The 22737-nt window shown below is 42.8% G+C and overlaps 1 protein-coding gene across 1 annotated transcript in view; it reads left to right on the top strand.

The window, feature by feature from the left end:
- Positions 1–539: 539 nt before the first annotated feature.
- The window catches only part of BRWD3 (bromodomain and WD repeat domain containing 3), a 39716-nt gene continuing 17518 nt past the window's right edge, over positions 540–22737 (top strand). The window contains 14 exon segments of the mRNA XM_009879467.1: positions 540–684; positions 2859–2957; positions 8935–9095; positions 10716–10937; positions 12391–12491; positions 13147–13217; positions 14261–14361; positions 15716–15756; positions 18409–18513; positions 19423–19576; positions 20071–20205; positions 20567–20695; positions 21096–21321; positions 21979–22149. Of these exon segments, the coding sequence (XP_009877769.1) occupies positions 9012–9095; positions 10716–10937; positions 12391–12491; positions 13147–13217; positions 14261–14361; positions 15716–15756; positions 18409–18513; positions 19423–19576; positions 20071–20205; positions 20567–20695; positions 21096–21321; positions 21979–22149 (1540 nt within the window). The 5' untranslated portion in view covers positions 540–684; positions 2859–2957; positions 8935–9011.

Below are 22737 nucleotides of genomic sequence, written 5' to 3' on the forward strand. Positions count from 1 at the left end.
AAAGAAGAATGTTTTCTGGAGGTGACAGGTTAGGAGTGGAGCCTACATGTGTGGATCTTAAAGATACTTACTCCCAGTGGCTAAAAACCAGAGACTGGCTATTGCTCTTAGGATAAATTCAGGAGTTTGGGGCTCTAGCCCATGTGCTTCTTACAGTAACACGGATGTCTGGCAAGGGTGTTTCAGCTTAGCAAGAAATACTGGATGTGATAAGAATAAACTGAAGGGTAAAAAAAGCGTAAAAAAAATTTCCCAGGCAATACTTTGTTTGATCAGGACTGGGAACTCTGAGTTTCAGGGAGGTTGGCTGGTTCTTAAGGGATATCCTAAAGCTACTCCCACTTGGAATTTCTGGTGTGACTTTTTCAACACCCCCTGTCACTTTGAAAGACATCTTTGAATTTTGAGGAGGTTTTCAGGGGTTTTAGGCTTGATTTCGGTAACTTTAACACTTGGATATGAACCAGAAAACAAATAGCAGTAGAAGCAGGAGTAAAATAATTGTGAAATGACTGTGTTATTTATACGTTTAGGTGGCTGTCAATGCACACATCCCTCCGGATTATCTTCTTAGGATCTGTGAGAGGCTTGGACCCCTTTTAGACAAGGAAATCCCACAGAGTGTCCTGGGTGTGCAGACCTTGCTCGGTGTCGGCCGCCAGTCTCTATTAAGAGCAGCAAAAGGTAAGATTCTCCATTTATGTGCAACTGAATTTTGTGTTAATGATCAAACCCTCCTTTTGATTTGATTATTTTACTTTTTTGTTGCATTTACACATGCCTTTGTCTAAAATAGCCCAGCTTTCTATACATTGTTTTAAGGCTGGTTTGTCCCATTTGGTCTGTTATTTGATTCTCTGGCTGTGGGGGCAGATGTGTCAGCTTCAAGGGTAGGGAGACATTTAGGGCAGCGTTTAGAAGGTGGCAGAAGGTGAGACTGTGTTTTTTTCCCAGTGAGAATTCCTGCTTGTCCTTGCTTAAAGTTAATCTGAACAAAAGCCATCCTTCCTTTCGGTCCTACTCCTTTTGAAAAACTGCTCTGCTTGCGATAGTGATCCCTAGAGCAGAGTTTTGTGTTGTAATAAACAAATCTGAGAGCCATCTGCTGCTAAAGTGGTTCCTCCCTTCCCTCCTCGCTCCGTGTCCCTGCCCCTTCTTCCCCGTCGGAGTCGGAACTCCTTTGCCCCTGCGATGTGCTGATTCAGCGGCCGAATATGTTGCAAAATTTGTTATCGCTGTGGTAGTGAATTCGATGAGCTGGCGGAAGGATCGGAGAGCTGGAGGTGACGTAGGCAGCAGGAGCATCGCTCTGGGAGAAGAGCAGGAAGCAGGACCTTCCTGTTTCAGGGGCAGTTGAGCACTTAATTTACTGCATCCTGTGAAGTCACCCTCTGGTGCTGACTAACAAGGGCTGTCGCATTCTGCTGAGCCACTGGCTGTCACCCCTTTGCAAATGCATTTCCATACACAAAGTTTGGGGACCGAGTCTTGTTTTGCCTGCGCTTTGCTGTAATTGGGTGGAGAATTTCAGGTTTCCCGGGAGGCCTGCAGAGAAACGCTCCTTCATTTGACATTCAGGTTGCATCTTAGAAGAAAACAGCAACGTGATGGAGAGAGAAAATTAACATTTTTGTGCAGGGAAACGGAAGTTTCTTAGATGAATTAGGGGACAGAGGATAGACGAATCGCTGAAAGATGTTGTGCTTCCTAAGCCATGTGATAAATTTATTGCAAAGAGATCTCTACTAGATTTATAAGGGTTTTTTTTCCCCTTCAGGAAAAAGATGCTGTGACATTGTGCTGTTTTGTGTGTAAGTCGCGCTGACTAAAATGAAACAGCATAGCTTTTCCAAACCTGACATACATGGGTTTCCTCTCCCTCAGGTTGTGGACCAGTATGGAGTTTCCATTTACCATGAACACTTGTAGCTATTTTGATCTGTTTTAAAAAGCACAAATGCTGTTTTTAACGTGTATCATCGTGATACTCTGTGGTACAGTTTGGGATTTAATCAGAAGATGCTCGCGGAGTTTGAGTCGCATCAGGTCATGCGCTTCATGTTCCGAGGTCTGAAGAGTGATGGACAGATCCACCAATCTGTGGCACTGTCCTTCTGTTTCAGCTCTTATTCACCGTGGAAGCTCATTTCTCTTCTTCCAGATGGCCAGAAATGGAAGAAGTCCAGGTCTAATTTCTGAGGCACTCTATGAACAGTCTCAGAAAAATCACTATTGTTCTGGAGAGAAGGCTCTCTGAAGCCAGTTGGCAGCAGATAGCTGGAGAGCCTTGAAAGCCTTATTTTTAAAAACAGTCTGATTTTTTTTTGGGGGGGTGGGATGCGGAGGAGAATCTGAAAGGAAGCCACGTTGCCACCAATTGCAGGAAAAAGATTTACTGAAAAAAAATAAAAATAAAAAAATCTCACTTCTGCTTTCAGGGAGCAAATGTGAGTGTGTATGGGTGTTTCTCAGATGTACAGCTCATAAAGAACAGGTCCTGTATATGTTGGGACTGCAGAAGGACTAAAAACAAGCTGAAGTAAGTTCAGCCCTGCCTCGGTACCAAGTGCACCCACTTTTGTCGTTCTCTTTTTCTTTCCATCAGTTAAGCCTCCTCAGTCGCCAGAATGAAGCAAAAATATGCCGAAACCATTTACAGTCAGATTGCTTAGGAACTAGAAATCAGAGCAGCAATCTTCTTGAAGTGTTAGATCTCTGACGGGCGGTTTTAAAAAGCCAAATCTTGTTTTGGGGTGCTGGGAGGGGTGCTTGATGCTCAGGGTTCTAAGAAGAGTAGGTCAGTTGGACTCGCTTTGGCCGATTGTTTCACTAACCTGCCGTTACTCTTGCTGGTGCAGACTTCAGACACACGCTATGGAAGGGATCTGCGTTTGCAGCTCTTCACAGAGGCCGGCCTCCCGAACTACCTGTAAATTATGGGAAACCACCAAACGTGGGTGAGTTTTGAAACACATTTAAAGTGGTTTGGGTTTTTTTTTTGTCTTTTCTTCTCTGTATTTTTATTACTCTTCCAGCTGAAAGTTGTTCTTACCGACTGAAATGCTGCTGAGGGTTTGCATTAATGGCTTTTTTGACATTTCACCATGAGTTAGTCTAAAAAAAGGTTTCTCACTGACAATAGAATCACCCTTTTTCTATTATTCAGGCTTGGCTCCTCTGTAATATGTGTGCACATGTTTAAAACATTGTGGCCACGTTGAAAAGCTTTGCATGTCGGCTTCCCGTTTGGAGCGCAACATGCTTGAGTATTATTATTTTCTTGCTGCACCTACTTAATATGTACATATGCTTATAAAATTGAATAGACATGGTCACAGGAACACGTAGACAATCTTTTCCTTCAGGAATCCTGGCCAGAACAAAGCGCCTGGCTCCTGGGGAACTTGTTGGAGTCCAGAATTCGTTTTCGTTTGATTATGACGGGGAAAACTGCTTGCAACACCCCTCTCCAAAAAGGAAATAATCTCCAACCCAACATTTGTGTTCCTTCAGTTTCAGTTGTCAGATAAAGCACTTGTATGAAACTCAGATATCTGTAGGCATTCAGCTCACATGTCATCGAAGAGCATTTTGCTCAAACTGAAAAATATTTTCCTTGTATGGTCTGAACTTTCATTAACTGTTCTTACAGCAAACAAATTTCATTCTTGCAGGCATAAACATAAGTCCTGCGGGTTGTGATTTGTTTCTTATTAGGGTATTTTATCTGTATTTACTGTCTAAGTGTTTGTGCCAGTGTGTGGACTGGTCCTGGTTTATTAGGGAATCCGTCCACGTACGTTTCTCCAATCCCTTTGGAGATGTAGGGGTGATGATGATGATGATGATGATGATGATGGGATGGCAGTCTGCCGTGTCTGTTCCTCTGTTTGCGCTTCTGCACTTTCTCCTTACTAGAAATTAACCTTCGTCAGAAACAAAAGTGACGGAGCCTGGGCTGTTTGGGATTGGAATCGATAGGAAGCTTTGCATAAGCTCCGGGGTGTCGTGGTGGAACAGCCAAGTTAAATATGGGTCACCTGTACAAAAAAGAGTCGGCTCTTTGCCTCAAACTAGTGCGCAGGGACCTCCTGCTTTAGTGCTCTTCCTGCTTGGGTCAGATAATTCGTGAGTCATACTGGGGACGTGAAAAAAAGAATGATTTCCATATATTACTTGTGTCTAGTTACCCTTTTAGGCAGGTTCTGCAGTTGGTTTGCTGTTGGCTGATGGACTGCTAATATGCTAAATTATATATTGAGTGCAAGCACTCAACTTCTGAAGTTGAATTTCTGTAAGGCCTCCTGGGTTGATTCTTTCCTAAGAGGAGAATCAGACCGTGTGGTTTTGGAATGTGTGGTTTTATTAACGAACGATCCGAAAGATTGGAGTTGAACATTGGTCATGCCATCCTGACAAAGGTCTGTGCTGCTTGCGTGGTGACTATTTAGTGACCTAGAGAGCAGAATGATTTGTCTGTGAATTTTTAAAGATGTGCAAAGGTGTTATATGGAAAAAAGGTCTTTTGTAGTCACGGATTAATTTTTGTAGGTACTGGCTCCTGAAAGAATACGCTCCTCCTTGGTGTTAGTACATAAACTACTAGTGAGAGAGGAAAACCTGCATAAAGATTGACAAAAGTTCACTTTACTTAAGGTATACGGGAGATGGGAGTTGGGGTTTGGGATTCCCCATTATTAATCCTGACGGGGAAGTCCCAAAGGTATTTTTGTGCAAAATGGGTGCTTTTTTTATCAGGTGAGGAGTAGTAGCCCCATTGTGTCTTATTTTAAAATACGAGATGAAGAAGCAGGCCCAACCTCTTGAATATTTTGACGTGATTGCGAATTCCCAACTTAGTCAGACTGAGTTTTCCGGAGTTACTCGCTGAAGTAATGAGCACCTGTAGTAATGTGTGTCCGGGAACGAGATGGAGCGATCGTGTAATTGCCCCTGTAGACTGGCAAATAAGGTACAGAACTAGCAGCTAAAAGTATTCTTAGATTGTTTCCCTTCAAGTGATAAAGATTTAAGCTTCTCACCATAAATATGTTTTTCTGCGGTGAGAAGGGAATTGCTTGAGGTTGCCCTCCCAGCTGGAAGAGTCACCAAGAATTATTCAAATATGTCAAACCCCTCCTTTTGGATGCTACGATTTTGTCGGGATTTATTTGGTTGGTTGGTTGGTTTTTGCACAAAGTGAGTTGGAAAGAGGGCTGTCTTCCCTCTTCACTGGAGCTGTTTTGAGTAGGAAAATCTTTATGTGGGTAACTTGTTGGTGAAAATAAAATTGGGAACCGGAAAGCTCACAGCACCGTCTCGGTGAACAAACAATTCAGCTGTACAAAAATGTGCAGTTAAGGTGATCCAGCTGCCGTCGGCCGGCCAAAAAGCAGTGCCGGCGAGGTCAGAAATCGATGATATTTCTCCGCTGTGAGTGATTTCCATGAGGTCAGCAGCTCGGGAAGCTGGAACCCTTTGTTCTTTTGGTACTTTTAGTGGGTCTCGCTGGCTTGGTGGCCGCGCACCCACTCTGTGAGGAGATATTTTACACATGTGAGCCAACCGTGTTTATTCCTCAGCGTTCTTAGGAAATGCAGACTCGTGTTAGTTCTGCGAGCTGCGAGTGGTACCGGGGCTTCCTGAGGGCTCAGGCCCCACAGTGAGGCCACAACTTACTCACCACGCGGAAATTGCTCTGTCCTCACGACAAAGTCGCAGCGTTTATTGCACAGGGTGAGATAGTATGAGGTGAAGTCACCGCCCCTAATGCTACAGAAACTAGTTTTAAACCAACGTTTGTACCAATATTCTGTTGCCAAGTCTTCTTGCAAAAAGTGGAGGGAGGCGAGGAGGGAAAGAATTCAAGCAGTTTGAAAACTGCAGCAACTACATGACTTTGTCCGTGCTGAAATGTTTTAATTCCTTCTGAAGCTGTGACTTAAACTTTGAAATTCGTGACGCCTGAGGATGGTTTTTTCTTTGTTTTCGCTGATGGGTGGCATCTCTGCAGCCAGGGAGTGGCCGTTCTGGCAGCCGGAGGTGAGAAGCTTCGTCTGAGAAGACAGCCCTTCTATTTTGGGGCCAAACAAATTGATTTTTCTTAACGAGAAGACCAGATACTTTCCCTTCTTTTGTGTGTGTGAAATAACACCAGTGCAGTTTGGAAAGTTTTTCCTTGCAGGGGATAGCAAGGAGGTGGACGAAGCTGTTATGGCAACTATTTAGATGGGTTGCTTTAATGTTTTTAGGGCTGTTATGGTTCTAATTCTCTGTGTAAGAATTGATTTATTTTTTGTTTTTTAAGTGCTTTTAGGCCTTACGAGTACAATCGCTTCATTGTACCAAAGAACACAAACTTCACGGGGATTTTTGTCACGTGTGGATAATTCCCTGTTTAGATACTGTGCATTAATCTTCTACTGAAAAAATATGAGAACTGAAATCAGGGATGCTTGCTCTGTTTCACGGCAGCTTTTTAACTTTGGAGTTTCTTCTGAAGGCAACAATAGCTTGTGGAGTGTGAGAAGACCAAAATCACAGCTTTGTGCGTGTGGCACACCCTGAGCGTTTCCATAGCGAGGGTCACATACGTTAACTTCTTGCTACTTTTTTGTTCAAAGGTGCTGTTGCTTTGATAGAGATGGCACAGCAGTAGTTCTGGATTTCTCTGAAACTTGTGCTTGAAGCATTTCATAAGCTGTGCTTTTCATTTTGTCGTTATCCAGCGGAGGAGGCTTGGCCTCGTTGCGCAAACGGGGGAAACGGACTCGGGAAAAAGTGAAAAAATCGCTTTCGCGTCCTCTGAAGCTGAATCGATTGCAAGTGTGGGAATCGAGCGAAGCTCGGTGCCGCGTGCCAAACTGAAGGAGTTGGGTGCCTGACTCTTCGTGACACTTTTCAGGGTTTCCTTCGTGTGATTTATAACAAACATCCCTGGGAAATTTTCGTAAGGATTGCACGGGGATGCTGTAGCCCCTGGGAGGTGTTGAGATTATTGGGAATATTTTGAAATGCACGTATGCCTTTTTGATTCACGCAGTTCTTTGCGTGGTTTGGGAAAAAAAAAAAGCTCAGAGCTGTTTGAAATAGTTTGAAGGCAGGTATGTTGTTATTATGGATTTAAATGAGAGGCACAGGAGAATTAGCGTGTAGTTAAACGGCTACGGCTCTGTGTTGGCATAAGTGTCCATGGTGGGGGGGAAGGAAGCTGTAATATTTGTTAAGAATTTAGCTTTTAAGCTGGCATACTCTAATAGTAAATGAAATAATGTGTAGGCAGGCCTGGTGGTACCTTTGTGCAGCATTTATTGCCACGGGATCTGTGCCCTCCTGTAGTAGGTGGGGGAGGAAAAGGGATTAAAGATTTCATTTTTACTTTGTTAGGGGAGACAGTTTCATTTAACTGTTCCAACATTGTGTATCAGTTGAATAGTAGGTAGATAGTAAATCAATTTGGTTTAGTTACTTCTTTAGTACTGCTAAATATGTGGTTTTTACATGACAGACAAATATTGACTGAAGGTGAGGTCACGCTGAGAGCCTGAGGAGTTTTGCAAACATCTACAGCTTTTATGCGACTTTCTTTTTTTTCTCCTACGTTGTGTTTCAGTTGCATCGAGGGCTTGAAAACGGCCCAAATTTGAGATCGTAAAACTGAGAAACAAAAAATACTTTCTGTGAATCTGGAAACAATTTATTTTCCTTGCCCAGTTATCTCTTTCCTTGTGTATAAATACTTAAATCTTAGAGATTTGCAGAAGTGTGTTACGGGTTCGTGACCCTTTGTAATGGTGCTTCTTGACTGTGTAGATTATTTTTTTTTTAACCTGTTCCATAACCTTTTTTTTGCATAGATAGGCAATGATACGACCATACAGTTAAGAAAACGGATCGACTTGTTCACTGCATTTTTAAATTAAAGTCCTGAAAGGCACTAAAGAACTTGTGGTTCTCCTGTGAAGCCCGGCCCACTCCAGTGTGCAGGAGACAAGATAAGAGGTTTCTTCAAGGAGACCCAACAAAACCCCCGCTGATAGCGACTGGGGCTTGAAGTGCCCTTGAAAAAAACCCGTAAAACTTTAAAATCAGAAGGTCCAGTGGTGTGAATTAGGATGGGTAAAATTAAATGCCCCAAATGATCTCAGATTATGCAGTGATAAAACATTAGGATGGGAGCTGTCTGTGTTCTGTGATCCGTGTTTGCTCCTGTTCTTAACTAGTTATCACCAGCGAAACTGCTCCCGGGGCTTTGTTACGCGACGGGTTTGGGCATTTAGATTTCGGGCTGTTCCTGTAAGCGCTCCTAGGTTTCAAAAATAGGAAATAACTGGGTGGTGTTGCAGTTTCTTCTTGTGCCTGCCATTCTTTTGACTGGGGCTTTGTTTTTTTTTTCCAATCACGTTGCAGTAGAAATGCAGCGATGTTCCTGCTGCTGATTACGAGAAAGGTTTTGGGAGGAACGTGGAAAAACGTGGATCCTCACGTTTGACCCAGAACCCATTCCAAAGAAGGATTTCTAACACAAAACACTCCCACTTTGAAATGATTATCATGCTCCAAAACCAAATTTGTTGTAATTGTCTTAAGGAAACTCGATGTTGCTGCTGATAAGTTTTCCAGATCCATATAGAATAAATGTTGCCTGTTCATGAACTGAACGCTTGGAACAACTTCTAGTTGTGATGAGAGCGATATTTTGCTGTAATTTTTTGCATAAAAAGCAGGTGCAGCGTGGTAGGTATTGAAAGGCTTCGTCAGGAGTGGGCTTTCTTCTTACAAGACTGTACAGAATGTTCTAATAAGGTGGAAGAGGCTCAGATTTCTGGATTATAATAATAAAGCTGCTACCAAATGTGTTTAATTTTTTTTAACTTGGCGTTCTGGACAAAATTCATATCTTAGTTTCTCCTCGTTTTTGTTTTTCTCTCCCAGTAAATATAATTTCTGCCAGGCAATTAACTGGTTGTGGACGTTTCAGCCACTTGTTTCCAACTTCCACCTACCAACACATGAAAATGCACAAGAGGATTTTGGGACATCTGTCATCTGTTTATTGTATAGCCTTTGATCGCAGCGGGAGAAGGATTTTTACAGTAAGTTTAAAAATCGTACTTCTCATGGAAGCCTTTGCTGTACGTGGTTTCTTTCTTTCTCGAGTCCTTGCAGCAGCCCTGTAGTCACTCATTGAGCTGCAGACACAACTGCCAGAAAAAGAAGGGAAGAAAAATTGCGAAATGCGCAGGAAACCCATCTCTTTCTGTGCCGACTTTCACTTCTCACTTGTCTTTGTATTTTCAACTCGCTCGCTGCTCCAACAGACTGAAACTCAGTCAGCGATTTGCTTCGCCACGTAGAGCCTTACAGCCGGGTTGTTCCGGGCCAGGGCTTTCAACCCCGCCCAAGACATGAGCTCGTTTTTCTTTATTTATGATCTTTATTTATGGCACCTGCGGTATTCTGGGGTTTGGAATTAATTTGCGTGCTGCTTGCTGGGTTGAAATCTTAACAGTTCTTTCTAAAACTACATTTTACCTTGTGGTAACCTTGGAGATGCTGGCAATCCTTTCCTTGCATTTCAGTAAAAACTTGATGATAAATGGAAGACCTTGTTACCTCATTGGCAATTTGCTAGGTTTGGTTTCTAGAATTTGTAGTATGTCAGTGAATACATGAATATTATTTTTCAGTTTTTCTCCAGAATGTATTAACATACATTTGTGTAGTGCTGCCTTTGCTTTTTGTTGTGCATATTTAAAAATCAACGGATTTTTCAAATTAATAATGTATCTTTTAACTGTTAAGGCTGATCCCTGCCTTGTCTTTGTCCTTGTCTCTTGTCAAGAGTTTAGAAACAGATTACCTGGCAGACTAATTGCTGCTTTTGTGTTCTTGCTGGCTTCTCCACTTTTTATAAATCAGTCAGATAGAGATGTTGTTAACGGTAATTACTCTGGGTCATAGTCAGGGCCTTTCTGGTTTTGTTTACACCATTAAAAAAAAGCCTTTCTCATCTGCAGTTGGATGAAGAACCCAAAGCGGTTTGTGTTTGAAGTGAGGCGCACTTAATAAAATGTAATTTAAAGCCAAATGGTGTCGGTATTGCTGTTAGTTTTATTGTGTTACGTTCCTGAACATCTAGTGCCAATCCTGGCTACTAGTAGTAGTGTTCTTTGTAGTATCTGAGTAGTGGAAAGGTCTCTGAACTGTCTAAAAATGCTTGGCAATATTAGCATTGTCAATATTGAGCTCTGGGAGCGTGCAGAGACTCTGAGCTTCTTCAGACGCTCGAGTGCTCTTTTTTTCTTAAAGCTGAAGTCTTACGGTCACTTTGATTTTACTTCTGGCTTGATCCAGCTTGCACAGATAAATATGTCTTTTGATAGTATGTAATGAAACATTTTATCTGCTTAAATGGACTTTCATTGTTACTGAAGTGCACTGAGAGGAGTTGCAGAGCAGCGATAATCCCATCTGAGTGTGAAAACATGAGACGGTGGCTTCTGTTTCATAAATATCTAAATCCCTGACCCCGCAAGATGATTCCCAAACGCCGATAGTTGTGTCTCTGTGGAGTCCCACTGAAATTTTTCTTCTGGCACATTCGAGACACAAGGGTCCTTCAGATATTTGTTCTCCTACCGCGCACCTGTGTGTTACGAACCCATAAACCCGTCATTTTTCCGTAATCCTTGGAAATTTTTGTGTGGCCTTAGGGGTCAGATGATTGTTTGGTCAAAATCTGGGCTACGGATGACGGGCGCCTGCTCTCGACGTTGCGAGGCCACTCGGCTGAAATTTCCGACATGGCCGTTAACTACGAGAACACGCTGCTCGCCGCGGGCAGCTGCGACAAAGTCGTCCGAGTGTGGTGTCTTCGAACCTGCGCCCCCGTCGCGGTGCTGCAGGGCCACTCAGCTTCCATTACTTCCATACAGGTAAGGAATGACTTCTTGAATTCTTATTTTTCCCCCCTCTCAGCCTTTAACTGTGTGATCCCATTGCTGCTTCCTCAGATCTAACGAACACACGGTCGCTCAGCGATCACCCACCTGCCGACATCTTCGGTGGTTCATAGAATCATCGTAGAATGAATCGTAGAATGATTTAGGTTGGAAGGAACCTCAAAGATATCTAGTCCAACCCTCTGCCATGGCAGGGACATCTCCCCCTAGATCAGGTGGAGCACAGCAGCTCTCCCCACGGTCGTGTGTTTGTGGAGAACAATTATTTTTCAGAAGAATGGCATCAGCTAAAGATCCTCACTCCATGTTTCTTACTTGCTCGTTGTCTTAATGTGCAAGGATCTGCTTGGGCTATCGTAGTGTACGTAGATGCTGCAGCAGCCGCAGGTGAGGGTTTGCAGAGAGTCTATGCTCATGCCCCTGCAGTTTCGGTTGTGAGCAACAGCAGAGCAGGAAAAAAAAGAAAAAAAGACTAAACTGCCAGCACTCGGCTCTCTGCTGGTGGCACAGTGCATAATGGCTGGTAATTTGCTGTTTATTTGCTTTTAAAAAGCCACAACTGCCAGGCAGAAGCCTCCAACAAAACAAAATTCCAGCCTAAAAAAGCCAGTTTGGCAGGTTATGCCGGTACTGGGGAGGACGAGTGGTGACATTTGGCTCCCAGTCCCTCTCTTGTGGAGCCTCTCGCTGCCTTTGGTTCCCAGCACTCTCCTCCATCACGCCCTGAGTCCCCAGGAGTCTCATTTCTCCCCCTCTTGCCTCCGCTTCCACCTTTGATTTCAGCTGTGTTGCAAGTTGCTTACTTTAAGGGGATTGTTCTGGAGACACATTTTACAACCTGGAGTTGTGTTTGTGTATTATTTGTATGCATCCCTCACAAGCTTTTGGTAAAACTGGTAATTCAGAGAATAATCACAGTCAGTCCTGCCTTTCTGAGGGAACGGTGATCCAAGTAGCAGGTGGCCAGAGGATTAGAGGTGTCGCTGCAGGGATGAAGGTAAAGTGAGAGACTTCGGTGTGAAAATCTTTTCTGCTCCTCAGAGAGGACGAGAAGAGGGAAGGAGTTGGGTGCCCTGCTTGGGCGTGGATGCAGGAATCTTTTTTTGTCTTTGTTACCATGTTTGATCCAGTTCTATCCTTCAAGGCAGCATTTCCTCATCTTGTCGCCCCATTGAAAGGGTCTGGGTTGTTTCATCTCTCCAATTTACTAACTTCCCTGTGGTAGAAGCAAAGACTTGCTAATCGAAATGTAGCATTGTCCGTTCCTCGGCTTTATTTTTATGGAAGTTCAGATTCTGCGTTTCTCTCTGTAGAAAGCTACAGAAAGTTCTTGAAAAAGATTCTTGTCCATGTCCATTTAGGAGTTTCCAGCATGCAAGGGGAGAAAGAAATGAGCTTGTTTAACTGCTACAACTTTTATTTTTAGTTCTCTCCAGCAAGGAAAGGAACAACGCGATACCTCACTTCTACTGGTGCTGACGGAACAATCTGTTTCTGGCAGTGGCATGCTAACACTATGAAATTTAAGTAAGACCCTTCAGAAATTTATCATTATCTTAAATAAGGGACGAGTTTATTTTGAGTTTTAGCATGGAGGGGAGTGCCGAGATAATTAAATAAGGGCATGTTCTGTCTCAGGAAACGAATTTCTTGGGGTATGTTCTCCCACAGACAGTGGGAGCTTTCCTGGGTGTGTTGGGGAATCCGTGGCCTTAAAACCCAGAGGAAGGCAGAGACCAGGGCTATTATTTCTGGATTTTGTGCTTTGCAAGCCAGTGGTGTGGAGAAGCTTTCGACTTTTAGGTTTGGGACTAAAGCCTTGTCCAAAATGTACAGGCAGAAGAATTTATTTTAAATTTGCTTTTAAACAGAAGAGCACACGTACATAGATGGCATCAAACCCCCTCTTATCAGGGAGTAAATGCTGTTAGATTAACGTTTGCCAGGTTCTGTTTTAAATAGGTTTGGCTGGGTGGGTATCGGGGTAAATAAGTTCAACAGTCTTTTCAGTTTAGAAAAGGATGGTTGAGGAGGAAAACTACTAAAGTGAAAATTCCAAAATAAAGAGATTTAGGATGATTGTCCCTGACGTGCTGAGCTGCAGTGCGCTGTGCTTGTAGAGTGGCATCAGAATAAAGTCATGAAAAGTAAAAATTTATTTTATTTTTTTTTTTGCACTTAGGGATCGCCCTGTAAAGTTTGCAGAGAGGTCCAGGCCTGGCGTTCAGATATCTTGTTCGTCTTTCAGTTCCGGTACGTATGCACTGTAGGGTAGCTGGAAGCATTTTGTGAACTGTAATTCCTTTGGTGACAGGTTTTTTTTTTAAATACAACTAGTATTAAATCACAGTCTTAACCCTTTTTTCAGTTCATTTATAGTGCTGTCAGACTGGGATTGCTTGAAATTTTCCATGTTAAGCATCTGCCCTAAGTTGCTTTTTCTTTCTTTTTTTTTTTTCCTAAAATTTAATTTAAAATGTCTTGACCAGACTGTGCTTTGTTTTTATTTTTTCACATCAGAGATTTTCCTGTGTTCCCATCCTTTTAAGGTTTTATCTTGTAAGGTTTTGAACAAAAAGTTCTTGAGATCTGGCAGGCAGGTGACCTCTGTTCAAAGGCCAAGTTCTGGGAGGATCCGTTGAAGCTGTTCGAAAATGTCAGCTTAGAATTTTCAAAAATAGTGACTTTTATGGAGTTCTGTAATTTCTCATTAATTTTTACTATTTGGAATTGTGAGCTCCTCTAGAGCTGTGTGAGCCTTGCCCACGTGTAATAATTAAAATAAATAGTTAAAACTGTTTTGATCCACTGAACTACTTGAGTGCCCTTTTTGCAAGAAAGGGGTTTGATCGCTGGCTCCCGATTCAGCAATAATTCCTGTTGATGTCAAATAGATACTGAAAATACGCTTAAATGATTTTCTTTGTTATTTACCAGTGAGAACGTCAAACTGTTCCCCATCTGATTCTCCCTGTAGGCTGACGGGGAGCGTTGTGGTAGTTTCTGAGGGGAAGCAGGATGGTTTGTTGGATGAACATTGTGACTCGCAACCGTCTCTTCCTTGGGTCAGAGAAGTTTGCAGCTGGAAAATATTGTAGAGCTCATGGTTACGCTAAAGATGAGAAAACACAGATCAAAGCAAAAATTGTCAGAGTTAACTGCTTAGTTCAGGGCGTATGTTCTGATGACGTCGAAGTTTTCTGTTTGTAACTGTACTTTGCTGCTCTGACAATAAAGCAGGAATTAAAATGAGCTGTTCCTCAGGTGGCTTTTCTTCTTCACCCTGTCTTTCTTAGGTGGCATGTTCATTGCAACAGGTAGTACTGACCACGTGATACGAATTTATTATTTGGGCTCAGAATCTCCAGAGAAAATGGCTGAGTTAGAATCTCATACGGTAAGAGACAAATTAGAAAGCAAATTAATTTCTTTTTTTTTTTCCCCCACACTCCTCTTTTTCTTATTTCAGGAGCTTAGGTTTTGTGCATCCTATTCGTCTTATTTTTTGTTTCTAGAGTTGAGCAGGCTCTCAGTGCTGTGGTATTTAAATGCCTGGAAATTTGTGGTATGTTTATTTTCAAATTCCTCTGAGGCAGGAGATGCGTGCAAAAATAATGCTTTATGTATTTCATTCCCCCGGGACACGGAGGGACTAGATGATTCTGTCCTATTCTTGAAAAGGGTCTGCGTTGGAATGAGAAATTAAAGCAGTTTTCGTGCACGATGTCATTTTTCCTCCCAAAGTTAATTCTGGTTTTAGAGTGTGTGGTGAAACTTTAGTTGACGATGGTAATTTCATTTCAAAAATGAAGCGAGCTTGAAAGCAGCCTTCCTCAGGTAACACTGAGAGCTTCTCGTAAAAACTCAAACAATTTTAAATCGCTGTACAATGACTTTCAAGGTTAGATTTCAAGCCTGAGTCCTGGTTGCTTTTATTAAAACCATCGAATGTCTCATTTTTAATGAAACCCCGTAAAGAAGAGTCACTAAAACCGTATCAGATCTTCATTTCTTAGTTGTTCCGACGATTGCATTATTTATTACATTTAAATTGATTCACTGAACTTCAGCTGGACTCACGGGTCTCATGTTTAAGTCTCAGAGTTCTAAGCCAATGAAATTTAACAAGTATTTTGCTCAGAAAAGGAAAAAAACTTCTATACTCGGCAGTTCAGGTCTGGAATAAACTGCAATTCCTTTAAATTTTGAAAGTCTACTCTTAATGCCACAGGCTACTCTTAATGCCACAAACTTCCCAGGTTGGACTCTTGGTGATCAGGAACTGGAGACACGAGTGGGAGTAGAGATACCAAGTGCTTGTAGCCAGCGTGAGCACTGAGCGAAATAAAAGAAGGCAAAACGGTGCCTAAACATAACGTTCGTTTCTCGACAATTTGAAAGTGGGAACGAAGCCGAGGGTTGCGTTTTGGGATGAAACGTTTTGACGCGCTCTAACGTGAGGTGTGAAAAATCGCAAACGTGCTATGGTGGTGTCTTTGAGCTCCGCTTCCTCGGTCCCGTTGAGTGCCCGTGAGCTCCTGGGGTTCTGTTTCAAGGTTTAACACAGCGTGCCTGGGGAAGTTTTACCTCCCAGCGTGACTTTTCTGCTCTTGAACTGGTGCGAGAGCGTGGCGTTGGAGAGGTGCAGGAAGATGCAATTTCCTAAATAGAAGCTTCTCCTTAAGATCTTTGGATGAGTGTTTCGCCTCACAAAGCACTTACTGCTGTTTTTTTTCCTCCCTCCTAATTAGGACAAAGTGGTTGCGGTCCAGTTCTGTAACAATGGGGACAGGTGAGTCGCTCTCCTGGCATTTTGACACAAGAAGCATGGTATTTAATTTCCCAAATAACTTCTCGGAGAAAATTCGGTGTGCCCCGACCAAATGTTTAATATTATTTCCATTATTGCAAGAGGTGTATCATACCCACAAACCTGGACTTGCTGTCCTCTGCCGTAACAGCAGAAACGTTCCGTAACTGTGCATTTGCTTTGTGGTTTTCTTAAACTGAGTCGAGTGGAAACCAGATTTTTTATCTTTTCTGTGTTGTTAAGTACAGAAAGGGGTAGTTCTGGAGTAAGAGAGTTGCCATAAGTGTACTTGTAAGCAGAAGTTAGAACATCAAAATGCTGAGGATTGTGCATAATGACAACAAGGGACTGTACAAACCTTTATTTCATTTTGGGGTGTTTCGTTTTCATTAGTTCTCTGTCCTCTGATTTGTAATCTGAATGAGAATCGTGTGGAAGCTGCTAGGGTTGTTGATAGGTTCTGTATATGTTTGGGGTTTTGTTAAAATTTACTTCTCTTGCATATGTTTTCTGTATCTTTTATACCAGCTGGGGAGCAGAAAGGAGCCAACGATTAGCATAAGTTGAAAACATTTTCCAAATGACACGACATTGCTGCTGTGTTGCTGAAACATAAGGCCATCCGCCCTTTGCTGTCTGTCTCATTTAATTCCTTGGTGAATGATTTCTTCTCTGGGCACACTGAACAAACAAATTGTCTCTTTTGATGCTCAGGGCTCTGGAAAATACGGAAAAAATTCCTAAACACACAATTTGTAAGAGCTCAGCCTCTGAGAGGGTGATAAATAGGGTGTGATGGATAACCAGGCCTTCAGCCTTCATCTTTTTATAAAATTTAAAAAACAAATTTAAAAAAACCAAAAAAGGTCCTGATTTATTTCCAAGGGGTAATAAGCCAAGAACAGCCCCTTCGATGGGATGTAAAAGTTGATCCTCATGGATCCAGTCTACTTAGTAGATAGAATTCCCCTGTTGAATTTGTCTGCGTTTGAGGTGAAGACTTCCCTTTGCGCGTGTTCTTCCCGTGCGATTGTTGGAGGGTGGCGTGAGAAGCTTTCCTTGGCGATCAGCATCTTCACGTCAAGGGTTTTACGCCGGCTTTTGCTTGTATTTCTTCTTGCCCTTGGCAGAAGGTGTAAGGGATGGGGGCAAGCAGGAGCCTTGCGAGCAAAACTTGTCGTTTTGCCAGCGGAGCTGCACCTGCGCTCGAGGAGCTTTGTCCCAGAAAGTGATGTGGGAATGTACCCGTGTGATTGCGCTCACGTGAGCCAAACCAAAATGAGTCTCACGAGGGGTCTTGGGGCACGTAGTCCCTGAAAACTAGATGCTGTAGGGCTGCTTTTAGGGAAGAATCGATAGCTTTTTATTGGCATACAAAGAAGGAGAAATAAAAAGAGAGCTTGCTTGCTCTAAGCATTTTAAAACGCTTTTTCACCGTGATGAAAAATTCACATCAGGGAAGCTGGAAAGGTGGAAGAATCACCGATTAAGATGACATAGGCTTGCCTTTTTACACATAATTTGGTATATGCTTGGAATATTCTTCCAGAGGTGTTGGCTGTCTTTTGAAAAAGTCCTGCTCGAGGAGCTTTTTTAAAAAATTCTCAACAAAATTAGCTCCTGTGACACTGATAGCCAAAGCATTATGATGTAGTTAAATGGGTTGGGTGCTTGATTAAACAAGGAGCAGTTTTAAATATGAAAATACTCATGTTCACCTTCACAGGCAGCATTACCTGCTTGTGTTCACTTCGGGTATTTCCCTTCCCTGTCTTCGCCCTCTCCCTGAGTTAATGTATTATAATTTATGCTAGACTCCTGGCAGTGCAGATTCTTTTTCTTTGCTGCCACGATGAACTGCTGGAGAGATTTGCTGATGTCATTAAAAAGGGAACGCGCAGCTCGTACGAATTACGACATTGAAGTCAGTCCAAGGCCATCTGCTAGCTGTAGCCAAATGTAATTAATGTGGTGGGATATCAACTCTTTTGTCCCCTACAATATCTGATACGAAAATGGGAACCTCGCTGCCTTTTAATTACATTCGCTAGATCAGAGATGCGCAAACAATATAAAGAATTAAGGGCTGAAGAAAAAACTAAATTAAACACGTTTTAGCTTCCGTGCTGGTGCGAATGGATGTGCTCCGGGCTTGCCAGCGTTTCCTGTGGCAGGAGTTTTGTATTTTATGAGTTGTTAAACACACATATATAGAGTAAGCTAAGTAGTATAGCCAACTGTACATTTCCAAGTATTTATACACTTGTGTACGTGTGCATGTTTGTTGCGGAATAACGTAAAAATAAGTGCTGGTAGCATCCACCTTTCCTAAGGCGAAGGGCCGTCTTCTGCCAAGCTCCTAAATACTTTTGCCATGGGATTTAGTGTGCCCGCACTGTTCCTGAGGATGGAAAACTCCGGAGCAGAGGTACTGGATAGTGAGAAAAGGAGATCCTAAGGTGGACATGTGGGTACTGGAGGAAAAGCAGCAGTGATTTATCCTTATTTAGAATTTCACAACTTCCCTCCCTCCCCCCCCCCCTTTTTTTTTTTTTTTTTTTTTTTTTTTTTCTTTTTTTTTGGGGGGGGTTGCTTCTTGCTCTCTGGAAGAAAAAAGCATTTCTTTTCCTATAGCTTAAGATTTGTCAGTGGGAGCAGAGATGGAACAGCGAGAATATGGCACTATCATCAGCAAGATTGGAAGAGTGTGGTCCTGGACATGGCTACTAAAATGACAGGGTGAGCCAAACCAAAACAGAACACGTTTCACAGTAGCATTTACACGCAACCCAGAGTCTTTGGTCACGTTGCAAACTGTTGATTTACTTCCATTTGGAGTTAATTTCAGTGCGTGTTTCTTGTGTATTGAAAATGCCGTGGCTTTATTTGCCAAGTCACACAGTTAATTAGCCCTCAGGAGAAAATATTAACACGTTGGTAGTTCTGGGGTGATTGGGGAGTGTTTGTTATTTACGTACAAAGTAAAAATGTCAGAGTTCATCTCATGGAAAGAGGTTTTAGTAGATCCTCACTAATTATATGCTGATAGATATGACCAGCATGTTTCTTAACGTTTTATTTTTCCTCAAGTTTTCAAGCAAGAGGTGAGATGTGGTGATTTGGTTCTTGGGTTTCGAGTTTTTAAGATCCTCAGGTGACCTCTGCAGGTGGCTTTCTAATTGAAAATACCAAAAAGCAGAAGTGGAGAAATCCATTAGGCATTTTGCTTTGCAGAATTCCTTATATTTCGTGTAGTTACGTTTTTAATAAGTTAGCTGTCCAAGTATGGTTTGGATGTATTTAGCAGGTTCTTGCTTGTTACAGAGTTCACTTGTATTGATTACTGAGAGGAAAGATACCTTGTAGGAAAAGCTTAATAGAGCAGAACAGCTTGAAAGAAAGAATTGGGGTATGAAGCGAGGATCATTGCTTCAGATCAGAGGAGAAATTTGTCCTTCGTAGTGGTGCTGAATATTTTCTGCGTTTGGTTTTTACTGCTGCAGAAGCCAGCATTCATCCTCCGGCCTTAGCCAGTAGCCACAGTGGTGGCAGCCACGCTCTCCCTGATTTCGCACTGAATTAATGCCGCTAAATGTTTCCATTTGTAGTTATCAATTTATTTCTTCTTTAAATTATTGATTTCCTTAGAAACAATGTAGCGTCTGGGGAGGACAAGGTGACTAAACTCAAGGTTACTATGGTGGCCTGGGATAGATACGATGCCACTGTCATCACCGCAGTCAACAATTTCCTTCTCAAAGTGTGGAACTCGTCCACAGGGCAGCTGCTTCATAGCTTGTCTGTGAGTAAAATTCAAGTGGCTCATCCCAAATGCTTGTAGTTCAGCTCTGGAATTGGTCTGAGGCTTGGCTGTGTCATCATTGCCCTTTACAAGGAGTTTTTTTCTCTTATGCTTACTGGGAGGAGTGTGTGTCCTGGGGAAAGGAGCTGATGACCAAAAAGCTGCTACACCCTGCTGGCGCCAGGCGGACAAGGGAGCCCTTTGAAGGCCACCACTCGTCCCCACACTGGAGTTGCAGCCATTCTTGCTGCTACTTTCTCCTTCCTCCCCATCCCTGTCCCTCTCAGCTGTGCCGAGCTGCCCTCCGAGGCGCTTGGACAGCGGGCAGTGATAATGCCCAGCCTCCGACAGAAGCCTTGGCTATGTGCACTTCTGGTGTAAGATCCAGTAAATTGAGCTGTCGTGGGTGCCTGAACTGAGATGTCGTCACAGTAAATCCAAGCGTGTCTGGAGATCCTGTGTATTCTTGCTTTCTCACCCTGTTTTCATTGCAGGGTCACGACGATGAAGTTTTTGTTCTGGAGGCCCATCCGTTTGACCAAAGGATTGTACTTTCAGCAGGTCACGATGGAAATATTTTTGTTTGGGATATAGACAAAGGAACAAAAATTCGCAATTACTTTAACATGGTACGAACAATCTGGGAAGGAAGGGTTGGAGATTTTTTTGTGTTTATGTAAAATCGATCTTGAGGCAAAAGCAGATTTCCTGTTGTGTTCAGTGTTGCATCAGAAGTAGGGGCAAACTAACTGCTAAAAAGAGAACTGTGCTCGTCAGTAAGTGATGCCAAAGTATGCAAGGTTTTGCTTCGTCTTTGAGTGAAACTTTAATAACTAAGCAGAAAAAATGTACGTGTATGTCAGTCTTGAGCGAGGTGAGAAATTACACAGAATTAGGATTACAGACTTGAGGCCCAGGTGGAATTTCTGTGCGATGAACGACTTTTTGAAGGCGCGGCTGTGAAAGGAACGCTCTGGGCTTGTGTTGCAGATTGAGGGCCAGGGCCATGGAGCTGTTTTTGATTGCAAGTTCTCACCAGATGGACAGCATTTTGCCTGCACAGACTCTCATGGACATCTGCTACTATTCGGGTTTGGATGCAATAAATATTATGAGAAGGTGGGTTAAATGGATTCTAAACTCTTCTGTGCCTGATCTGATTTTGTCTTAGAAGTGTCTGTGTTGCAGTTTATTCCCTCGCCCTGCCCCAGACAGAATAGTAATTAGATCACGAAGCGGTTGCTGTTTACCTAAATCAGAAAGATTTCGACAAGAGAATCTCTAGGAAGGGGAACAAAACGTAAACCTCTATCTATTCACCCCTGTTGGCGTATTTTACTATTGCATCAGGGTTTCTTAATAAACCACATTCGTGGTAGGGATCTGTTCTCTCTTTATAACATTTCTTCTGCTGATCCTAAGGGTAGGAGTTGTGGTTTCTGGCTACGGGACCCGTTCCAAAGCAGCAAGACAGCTGCAAACGGCCATTGATTTATTTACCAAATTGCTTTTCCTGCAGATTCCGGATCAGATGTTCTTCCATACGGATTACCGACCGCTCATCCGCGATGCAAATAACTACGTGTTGGATGAACAGACTCAACAGGCTCCGCATCTTATGCCTCCTCCGTTCCTGGTGGACGTTGATGGAAATCCTCATCCCACGAGATTCCAGCGGCTCGTACCGGGGAGGGAAAATTGCAAGGACGAACAACTTATTCCTCAGCTGGGATATGTAGCTAATGGTATTCTGTCTAAACCTCATGCATAATGCATGTATTTATTGCACGGTGGTGAGCACCAGCTCAGCAGGATGGTACGATGAGGATTTGTTTCAGTTGTTTCTGAAACCAGTGGTTTAGAGAGGCAGAAGAGAGGAGGTGGGGTGGCTTTGAGACATGGAGGAGAAGTGTAAGGGATCCACTTGACTGGAGGCAAGATGAGGAGGCTGCAGTTTTACAAAATCTGTGGCCTCTACCAGATATATGAGAGAAGGCTTAAAGAATCATCCCGTAAACCTCAGTGTAACTGTGCGTGTGAGCAAGGAAGGGGGAAGGTGGGAAAGTCTTGGAAAAAATAGCTCTTGTTTGTTGAAACATACTTTTTCTCATAAACTTTTGCAAAATGGTGATCTTGCGAAGAGATCTTCCCTTATGAAGCGCATTTTTTTTTCTGCTGCTTCTAAGAGTTTGGTTTTATATTTTAGGTGGGGCCTGCAATTCAGGTTTTTATTGTAGCTTCTCTTTTAAACTTTTCCACCGTTTATTACATGAGAGCAGAAGGCCAGCTGGTGATCAGATGTTACACAGATGAACAGTTGGGTGCAATTTTGAAGTTCCGTGGTCTCTGGTAAAACAGAAGTAAATCATTTTATGAGCGGTTGTGGCTTTGTTCTTCTCGAGGTGATGGCGAAGTAGTTGAACAAGTCATCGGGCAGCAAACTAATGACCAGGATGAGAGCATCCTTGATGGAATGATCAGAGAGCTGCAGAGGGAACAAGATCTGAGGCTAATTAACGAAGGAGAAACTCTTCCAAACCCTCCGCTCAGCAGATCCCACTCTGTTAACGGGGGTAAGGCTCCCTTCTTCACCTCCCTCATTTCTTTTCCTAAAGCACACTGAGGTACTGATGAAAATGTGTTGATGTTAAGTTCTGAGACTGTGTCTTTGAGCTTTTCTCTCCTCTTCTTATACACGTTGTTAACCTCTGTGGAGCAGCTGAAGGTTCTGCTGGTGCTAGTGGAGGAATTAGAAGCTGAAGCTGCAGCTGAGGACACCCAATGCTCTCACAGGGCTGTAGCTGATTACCTGGGACTCTTAGACTGTAATTATTCCTGTTACACACCTTTCCAAAAAAAATAAAGCTCACTGTATTGTCTTGCTCTCAGTCACTGCGGAGGTGATACTTCGCAACTGCATAATGTCAAGATAACAGCGTGTAATTAGAAAATGTCAATGGAATACCACGTTGTGACAGACTAAGGGCTTTCTGTTGCAGCGTAAATGTTTATAAAATGAACATGTCTGCTCTGTCTCAGGGTTTCCTCAGAAAGCCTGAGATTGTTCTCCTGGTAAGTGTTCTGCTGCTGTGATTTTATTTTTAATACACAAAGTAATTAAAAATTTAAAGCAAACGCAATCAGATGCGAACAGCTGACTG

This window comes from Apaloderma vittatum, unplaced genomic scaffold, assembly GCF_000703405.1.
Source record: "Apaloderma vittatum isolate BGI_N311 unplaced genomic scaffold, ASM70340v1 scaffold19792, whole genome shotgun sequence".
Taxonomy (NCBI): Eukaryota; Metazoa; Chordata; class Aves; order Trogoniformes; family Trogonidae; genus Apaloderma; species Apaloderma vittatum.